Below are 10,042 nucleotides of genomic sequence, written 5' to 3' on the forward strand. Positions count from 1 at the left end.
TATATATATATATATATATACATATGTATAAACTGTCTCTAAGTTTTGCACAATTGACCTGTTTTAGACTCCTAAATGAAAGCTAGATTTATTTTCTTTTTTATTTTAAAAATCTTAAAGCTTCTGTGTTTCACCTGATTTGATTTTAAAAACTTTACTTAGCTTAAGAACATAGAAAACCTTTACTCCCCTCTTTACTCCCCTCTGGGCAAGGATTTTATTATCAATAACTCAAGAAACACTTGGAAAAAAAACAGCGCAATCTAATTAATAATTTCTTTAGAAAAAAACTTTTACTCTTTTCAATCAAAACAGCCACACTTTTTTTCAAACCATGAATACCGGTAAGTAAATTCTAAAGCATCTCTGACATATCTACCACTAATGTTCCAGGAATTCCATTCATTTGACATGATAGAACAGGATGGGCAGGACGCATTAATATAAGATGAGTATTCATTTGGGCTTGGGTGAGAGGGTATAATCCCTAGTACGTAATAGCAGATCAAGTGAGGTGGAATAGACAAGACAAAAAAAAAACTCATAATAATCTATGAGGAGACTTCCCAAAAGGGTGCTCCTCTTTGAAGCAAATTTCCACACTACTATGGCAAAAGTAGCTCAGGTATCTACTAACCGTTTCCTCAACTGTGCCAGCTACTGGCTTCCTGATTCAAACAAACTTTAGTCGCAGAAAACCTTGGACAGATAAGACTCCGGCTCAGACACGAAGACAAATGAGGACGTACAGTGTTATGCTTGGTGTTGAGACTATGGTATAAGTTATAAGTAAAGCCTAAATCAGACCGTCATTAAACAAGGAAATGGGCATCCATTCATTTCTACTGACTGTGGAACATTCAGTGTAAAAACAGTTAACAAGAGAGAAAATTAATTTACCTTTATAGGAGTAAGTACTTTTTTTTCTTTTTTAGAACTAAGTAAGTCTCTAAGTCTAAGAGTAAATGAATCAAATGATGTGAAGCTACTTTTAAGCATTTTAGACTCGTTGCTTGGGTTGTATCCAAGAAAAACAGTAATAATTCAAAACCTGAATACACCTGAATTCAAAGTAATATTTTAGGGATTTAAGAATTGTCTATGTTCTAAGGCAGGCATCCCCAACCTTGGTCCTCGAGGACCGCTGTCCTGCAGGTTTTAGAGGTCTCCTTGCTCCAGCACAGCTGATTTTAAATGAAAGCTGATTAAGAGGCTTTTGGTCTACTGCAATCATTATAATCAGCTGTGCTAAAGCAGGGAAACCTCTAAAACCTGCAGGACAGCAGGCCTCGAGGACCGAGGTTGGGGATGCCTGTTCTAAGGTACAAAGATGACAACAAATGTTGAAGTTAGAAAATACGGAAGGGTTTTGATAGGGCATAGTAACAATACCATTATGTTTATATCTCCTAATTCAAATCAAGCATGGATCTATTTGGTAAATTCATGGGTTTTTAAGTTGATTCAACACTTTTAAGGTTGAGGGTGCTACTTGCAAAGGTATTACTTGAAAATCACAAAACTCTAAAAACGAAATTAAAAAAAGAGGAATTGGAAAAAGAAATAGCATGAGACCCTACGGTTTGATAACTCATTGAAAGCAGACTGACCTATTTCCCCCCAGTTGTCTATTTGTGCTAACTGTTATTGGATATTTGTAGGTTTTAATTTAGTTGTTCTGATTATTAATGCATCTTATAGCACTTTAGATTGGCTTTGTTTATTCTGTGCCAATTTATATGTTGAAAGTATGTCAGATTTAAGTTTTGTTCACTAAACCTATTTATCAAAAATACAGTTGTTTGCTTTAAATGGGATTTCTGGAGCAAAAATAAGCTAATTGAAAGACTGTGATCCTATGTCTTTTAGTAATTCTGGACCTTCTACTACACCTTTCACAGAAATAAATCTGAACCCTGATTAAATTTTGTTTGAAAACCTGCTATGACAACCAAAGCTGCTAAGCAAGAGAAAGCAGACAGAAGCTCAGTTATAAAAGCGTTCCTGAATAAAACTTTCTGGCTGTGGAATAACAGCCCAGTTTAACATGAGGCAGGAGTTTAAAATCAATAATTGTTATTTGTTTTAAAAAAGTCTGACTCTGACTAAATATAGAAAATTTTTGTTCTCTATTGTTTATGTCTGTTGTTTTAATCCTATTTCTTAGTGTTAGCAGTTTGAGAAATATAAACAAGACAATACAAAAGCTTAAAGAAATGTTGGACTGAACTGCCTGTATCTCAGGTCATATCAGCAAGAGGCGGCTGTTTTTTAATGCGATGAAGAGGGTTTGTGACCTGCTGCTATCTGGCTGGCCTTGTGAGCCGCCAGCATGTGTCTGCTTTCATTACTGCTGTTGGAGTGCAGTAGAGTAGCTCAACTGCAGCACTCCTCTTGGTACAAACCAATATTATAACAGCTTCTACCATTCAACATTCAACACACATACGGATTCCAGAAAACTCCCTTTACCAAATCCCTGTTTTTAACACAGTCATGATATTTTATAGTGCTGGGGTCTGCTGTTCCAGATCCAATTCTCAGAAAAACATAAGAAGGAATGTGTTGAATGTGTTTTTTTTTTTTTTTTTTTATCATACTTGGGAGCTTGCAGTCTGTAAAAGACATGGCAATCGAATCCAGACTCATAGCAAGGAGGGACAGGATATTTTGGAAAAACTTTACAAGTATGCGGTTGTAACCTCACACAAATTAAAAACACACCATTTCAAGGAAGTTCTGCTCATATTTCTATGTGTTTTTATGCCATTGCCATGCTAAGGATATCACCATGCTTAAAAGCACAGATGACATGGAAACAGTTTAATCTTAAAGCCTATTAACCGGTGTTGAAGCTAAGACAACAAGCTTCAGAAAAACAGGGTCAGGTCCATAAAGCCCAGTTCAGCTCTGTGAAGTTTGTCACCTGTTATCTATCTTTTAAAAAGGGTTAAGTTCATGCAACCACACATAATCAGTGATCTGATGTAGCATTTTCTACACGATAACCAAACTTGAAACAATAAGCTGATATGATAATGTCTCTATTTCATCCAAAATGAAAGAAACTCATTGCTGAATGCAAAGAAAATATTAAAATAAGTAGAAAACGATTAAATCAGAAATAATCAGAGGGTTGAATTCAAGGATTATATGGAGATAAAAACGTTTTCATTCCCCTGGCAGTTTTAACTTACAATGTCTTTCTTCAACCGATAAGTTTGTCTTTGATAGAAAATAAGACAGGCATCGCCTCAAAAAATAGGACAATGCACAAGGGAAATACATTTTATGCAATATATTTGCATTTTAACAAAATCAATCAAAATGATTTCTCCTGTTTCCAACAGTTAATAGCAAAACATGTATTGGTATAATAGCAATCAAAAACCAAAAACAATTCTTTTTAATTTCAATGGTAACCTCCTTGTTATCACCCTAACCTTTGCTCACTTCACTGTAACTCTTTCAAATATCGAGACTTTGACAAATTAGCTCTAAAAAAACTTGCCGTAAATTAGCTTTAAAACCTCTTTTTAATTCAATAATCTCATTAATAGAAATAGTTTCAATGATTTTACAGTTTTATTTTTAAAAACAAACCTGCCTGTGTGCTCTCTCTTTGCCACCTGGACATTTATGTCCTGGGAGAAAAAAAGCTCCTTAAACGATAAGACATCTACCTTCAGATTTTTCCATTACGTAAGTCAATAGTTTGGGATGTGGCTCCATTTACATTTCATATCTCTTATCTCACAAATCTGACAAGCAGGGTAGGTTTCCAGTTTAGTTGCACACTAAGCTGCACATGCAAAAACATCAAGGTACTGAAAATCCAGAGAGTTTTGCCTGAACCTTCTTCACCGTCCATGTCTTGGCATGGAGATTTTTGAAATGCATAAAAAAAATTTCACTCCCTTTAATGTTGTAGAGTAATTTTAACACTGAAAATGTAGCAAAAACCAAAAGGAAAACATCTTACATAAAAAAAATCAAGAAATTTTTTTTTGTTTTTTTGTTTTTCGAATGCAGTCAGTTTAAATTTTAAATATTTCAGCAATTTAGTTTTAGTTTATCATATCAAAGTAAAAGCTTTATAGAATTGAAGGATTTTATAAACCTCCAAAAGAACCACTTTGCAAAGTAGCTCTAATAAGTAGGCTACTAAGTTATGGTATTGGTCTATATATGTAAAAGAATACTTCCAATCACTAGATAGGCAAAAAAGAAAACAAAAGAAGTTTTTTTTTCACCTGTATGCTCCGAAGCCAAATTTTCTTTCCAAAGGGTTTTCCCTCAACATGTTCAAACATGACAACTGAAGTGATTAACAGACAAGCACTGCACACTTTTTGAGCTTTTTGTTCACAAGCAGACAAAACCAAATGGTTATGGGGACACCCTGACCAGCTCTCTGTCAGCACAATGATGAGCACATTTTACATTTGTCTCAGATCGCAATTACAGCAAATAAAACACTCTATATCCAAAAGATCTGTGGGGGTGCAAGCTCACTAACTTACCCTTTTTTTTTGGTGATGATGAGCACATCATTGAAGAGGAAGAAATAGACCTGCTGTCGGGATTTCCTCTTTGTGAAGAGCCCCGCGTCTTCTGCAAATTCAGTCAGCTCACCTCTTTTTACCAACCACCTGGAGGATGAGACCAGCGGGAAAGACTGAAGGACAGAAGAAAAAAACAAAAACAGGTCAAACAACAAATCTTATAAAATGCAATTAATTACAAAACTTCTGTGCTACATACACAAAAGTGATAAGCGATCAAAACTGAGACATCAGTAAGTCCCAAATGTTCGAACAGCTATTTCCCACGCTAGTTAGACGCATACTGAATGAGCCTGCCAAGCCCTGTGTGTTTAGAGTGTAAAGATTATTGCCAGCTGGGAGACAGTTGCATGCATTCTTTACATTGCTACAACTGCATATGTTCATGAAACTGCATTATCTTGTGTTCCCCTTATGTAAATTTGGATTCAAAATATAAATTAAGGTGTAGCGAAGGTAAACCATACTTATACATGTTACATAAATAGGAATCCTAATAACACTGAATAATACCAAAAAAGAAAGCAGTAAAATGTTTGTGTGCATTTTGATTTTTACTTGGGATCATCACAGTCTGGTTTCACTTAATTTACTAATCTCTAAAAGTGAGAAGTGGTTATCCGTTGTTTTCATACCTTAATCTTGAAATCCAGCTGAGAATTGATGGTGTACATCATCTCTGTTCTCTCCATTTTGCGAGCTCCCTCATTGCACTTCCGCACAACCTGCTCACAGAATAAAAATGTCATTTAGAAAATACATACTGGATCCTGACAAAAATAAGGTATTTCAAGCATATTTAAAAAGATGCATAAATAGCTTGACTGGATATAAATCAGCTGTATGGAGAACAGAGGAAACCATTTTTTTAAGTATTACAAATCAGTTGCTTTTAAGAACACTACCTTTACTACCTTATTTACAAAATAAAAAACTAACTGTTTGAAAATATTTCAAGTTGCAATAAACCGAGACAGGAAAGGTGTAAAACCCTGGGATGCACCAGTACTATTAATTATGTTAACTTAAATAGAACATCTCTGTAATGAGCATGCAGTTGAAAAATTGGTGTGAGTCTATATATAAACTTTATTAATTTAATCTATTTAAGTGAATTGAGTCACCAAGTGAAACACAGTTTAAAGATTAATTACACGCATAAGGCTGTTATTTTTAAAAGGTACTTAAACTCTTCCAATCATGCCTCAATGTAACAATATTTTCTATTTTTCTTGCAGTAATATGTTTTAAATAAATAAAATTGATTAATGTTATTTATTTTTATTAGATCTACTTTGTTTTGATTTAATAGCATTAAAGAAGTCAAGCGTTTCAATGCTGTCGCTTTACTTGTTTGCAATCATTTCCTGATCAGAAGCCACAGGAAGTAATTTATCTTTCTTCTTCATCTGTTGATCATCCATTAGCATAATTTATTTTTGGGATATACAAAATTACATAATTACTATACAGGACCAAATCAGGTTAATTTTACATCATTTAATAAGCCAAAGACCAAAATATTCCTGGTAAAACAAGAGAGAAACAGATTAATGAATGCTAATGTACGCTTAGACTAAATCTGTGGAGATAATAAACTTTTAAAGCACAATTTTTGTTGTACAGTAAATAACATCCCTGTGGGAAGAGGGAGTTAAAGTTAAAGAAAGAAGGAGAAGCGCAGCTTTTTAAATGTTTTAAGATTTTAAACAAGTAAAAAAGAAAACACCAACCTTGCTCACAGCCTGCAGTGCTTTCTTGCATGATTCATAGTGTGCTGAGTCTTTTAAGGTCTTTTGACAGATGGTCTGCAAAACAGATTTAAGACACACAAGTTTCACATTAAAGAACCAAACTTGGTGGCCGAATCCATTCCTGCCAATAAACTCACACAGAATGCAACAAAAATCTCCCTCACTGAGTTCTGAGTATTGGCTTTTTTTGAAGTATATTAGATTGTAAAACTAATGATGAAACCTAACCCCCCCCCCCAAAAAAACAGCATCAGTAAATAGGCAGTTAAAAAGGCAGGCAGAAAGAACATAGAAACTATCCTAAACTTCATTTAAAAAGTAATTATCTTTTCTTTTTTAATAATAAACCAACTGAATTTCCAAAATGTTCGAAAAACTCACAATTTCATTAGCCACACCTTGGCCTGATTGGTGCCATCAAAAATGAATACCTTCTTTACCCAAGCTAAAGAAATGTAAGAATTTATTCTATAAAACGGATGATATAAAAGAAAATTGCATCAAGAATGATAAAAGTTGTCAAATGATTTCTTCAATAAGGGAAAATATATACAGCAACATTAACATGTCTAAAAAAAGGGTTACAAAATCTATGAATTCAGTCTGGTTTGTTTAAAGCAGAGAAGACAGTTCTAACATAAAAGTTCCCTAAATCTTAAGAGCACAATAATCCACACATAGAGAAAGCCTCCAATTGTGTTGACTATGAATGAGTGGGTGCCCAACTAAAGATACAGTACTTCAGCAGAACAATAAAAATTCACAAAATAATCTGGAAAAACATATAAATAGAAGCGGGCTTCATAGGTAAATTTAGAAAATACTCTTTTAGGTTGGGCTGAGAAATAAAATTGATTTGCAGAGACATAAAATAATAAATATGTGCTCTGGAAGTTACACAGTTGTTGTATTTCTATGTTCTGGGGCCTCTTGTCAAAGCTATGGATGACTTGATATAGGTGATAGATTATAATTTATTTTCTGTATTAAAAAATCAGTATCTCCAGCCATTGGTTTGTGACCTTAAGCTCAAACATGTTTGGGTTATGAAGAGAACAACAATCTATACTCATAGAAGTCCACCCAAAGACCAAACCGGGAAAAAAAACAAAAAAAAAAAACAAAAGGAAAAAGGGTAAAGTGGCCAGGTTTGGACTTGATTCAAACTGAATGTCCTTAAACAGTCTTGTTTTATCCACAAATTCCCAATAATCTGTCTGAAACAATTCTGCAAAGAAGAATTTGCCTAAAATGTTCTATATGACTGAAAAATAAATGTTGCTACTTATAAATGTGCTTGTTTTACTTGTTTCCTTTGTTTTCAAAAATGTTTAAAGTTTGGTTTGGACAGATGTTTTTCTCTTTACTCTAGGTATATTTGAGTTATAAACATTGTTTGTTGAATGAAAACATTAAGGCTTGACAAGAGAAAAGCAAAAAAAAAAAAAAAAAGCAAAAAAAACATTATATGAGCACAGTGGGAAGAAATAAACTGAAATAAAACTTTCTCAGGAACTCAAATTCTCTCATAGTACAAGCATAAACCCCAAAGTCCCAATAGGATTCTCTGAAAGAAGGAGAATAAAATAGTTATGAGAAAAAGAAAGAAGGGGGGATGCATTAAGATGAAACATTTGGTTGCCAAAAGAAACAAGCAAGTGACTAAGAAGAGAAAAAAACAAATGAAAGGATGGAAAGTGGAGCTAAATCATTGTGGATTATTAAAGAATGATGTGAGGTCACACAGTGCCTCTGTGGTTAGAACGCGCCTAGCGCAGAGTCAAATAAACAAAGTGTTACGCAACACTCAAAGTCTTGTAATTCCTCAGCCTGAGCTACTGTTCGCCTTCATTTCACTCACATCCATGAGCAGAGGCAGACGAGTGATCCTCTGCATGGGCAGGATGAGGAAGGAGATCATGGGGAGGTTCCTGCAGTCTGGGTGGCCCTCTAACTTGGTTAGCACCTCCTTAAATACTGTATTCCTAGAACCACTAAAAACAAAACAAACAGATTTAGAGTACTGTTGATAAAGTTGATCCAGCATGCAATCAAATCTGTTTTAGTACGTTTGCTTGGTCACTCACAGAAGCCTTTGCAGAGTCCTTTGCTGATAGACCTCGTTGGAGCAGTACGTGACATATGGGTCGAAGTTTGACTCAGTGTGCCTGCAAACAATGTCGCTGATATCATCTATGACAATGTTCTGGTGATGTCTCTCCTCCAGCTCCTTAAAGAACCTGTGTACATACATAGTAATAGAAAATATTGAAGGTCTGTTGGGCAGGATATATGAACATCAAATTATGAGCCACAAAAATGAACACACATTACACACTAATTGATACAAAGCCAGGAAGGCCAGATAAACAGGCAACATCTTATCTCCATAAATGCGCTGTAAGATCATGGAGAGGAACTCCCAGACACCCAGAATAGATACAAGCCTAATAGTTACCATTACATAAATCCTTTTCCTCTTCCTGAGCACAAGCAGATGGCAGCTTTAACGACACGCAATTTGTCTGACTTCAAGAGAATAAATGTTTTTCTTGTCCTAACTTAGGTGTCAAAAAGGAAGTTGGAGTAAAGTCACAGGATGCTGACCTTGGCCAGCTGGACCATATCTGAGGTCATCCGGAAACACAGATTCTCTCCGTTTGTAATCACAAACCCATTGAAGTTTTGCTTTATTTGCAAAACAGTGCTTCGAGTGACCACACAACATTTTGTTCATGTATGTCCTTTTAAAGCACTCCTGCTGCTAATTAGCTCTTGCCTTCGGGTCCATGTTCTAAATGTGTATTAAGGGATTTGTCAACATAAATTGCTGGAGTTAAATCAGCATGATAACAAAGAATGTGCAGAGGGGTAACCCATAGAACTATACAGTTAGAATCTCTTTAACTGGCTAAGTCCCATTTAGTTTTTCTGGAAAACCTTGAAAATTAAATACCAAAAAATTAAGATACATAACATGATAAAAAAAAAAATAATAATAATAATAAAAACAAGTGCTCCCCATGAGACAGACCACATGGGATCATAGGATTAAGTTTATGTTTTAAAAAGAAAAGTGCAAAATCTCCCAAGTGAAACATGTTTTACCGGATGCAGCCACACTACGTAAGATAGATGACACAGAAGTGGGACTTGTTCAAGCATGTCTAAACACTGGATGGAATAATAACGAAACATTCAAACTGTACAGATATATTTGATGTACCGCTGCATGCACCCATCAATGATCACGTTAACTCAAAGGATTTCATCAAAGGGGGAAATTTCTTTTTAATGATATCAGGGTTATATCTGGCATGAAACTTAAGAACAGCCCCAATAACAATGCAGAGCTCTGTTTGCACCATCAAACAGTGCCTTAGACATATGGCATAACATGCATATCAGGGGTACATTGGTAAATAATATTAACAAACTTTTGTTATACAGACATTTGTTAAGCTGTAAAATGAACTAGAGTTAAGACAAGCAAACTGTATTCTTATTTCATTTTCTTGTGCTAACTCAAGGGTCAATTAATTTAAAATTTAAGTTAATGTGTGGTTGAAAAACTGTATTTTACATTGCTGGTTGAATAAATTACAGTAAGTCGGATTCGTTTCCTGTGAGGGTTGGACTCCACCAACTCTACTGAAGCTGCTACCCCCACAAGCTGATGGATGGATGGATGGATGGATGGATGGATGGATGGATGGATGGATG

At 34.9% G+C, this 10,042-nt stretch overlaps 1 protein-coding gene across 1 annotated transcript in view; it reads right to left on the minus strand.

The window, feature by feature from the left end:
• arhgef26 (Rho guanine nucleotide exchange factor 26) overlaps window positions 1-10,042 on the minus strand; it is a 35,769-nt gene that overhangs the window by 16,613 nt on the left and 9,114 nt on the right. Inside the window, exons 7-11 of the mRNA XM_015370319.1 lie at window positions 8,407-8,559; window positions 8,181-8,313; window positions 6,299-6,373; window positions 5,201-5,290; window positions 4,524-4,678 (exon numbers count right to left, since the gene is read on the minus strand). Coding sequence (XP_015225805.1) covers window positions 4,524-4,678; window positions 5,201-5,290; window positions 6,299-6,373; window positions 8,181-8,313; window positions 8,407-8,559 — 606 coding nt within the window. The remainder of the gene's footprint in view (window positions 1-4,523; window positions 4,679-5,200; window positions 5,291-6,298; window positions 6,374-8,180; window positions 8,314-8,406; window positions 8,560-10,042) is intronic.

This window comes from Cyprinodon variegatus, unplaced genomic scaffold (genome assembly GCF_000732505.1).
Source record: "Cyprinodon variegatus isolate N-32 unplaced genomic scaffold, C_variegatus-1.0 Scaffold44, whole genome shotgun sequence".
NCBI classification, from domain to species: domain Eukaryota; kingdom Metazoa; phylum Chordata; class Actinopteri; order Cyprinodontiformes; family Cyprinodontidae; genus Cyprinodon; species Cyprinodon variegatus.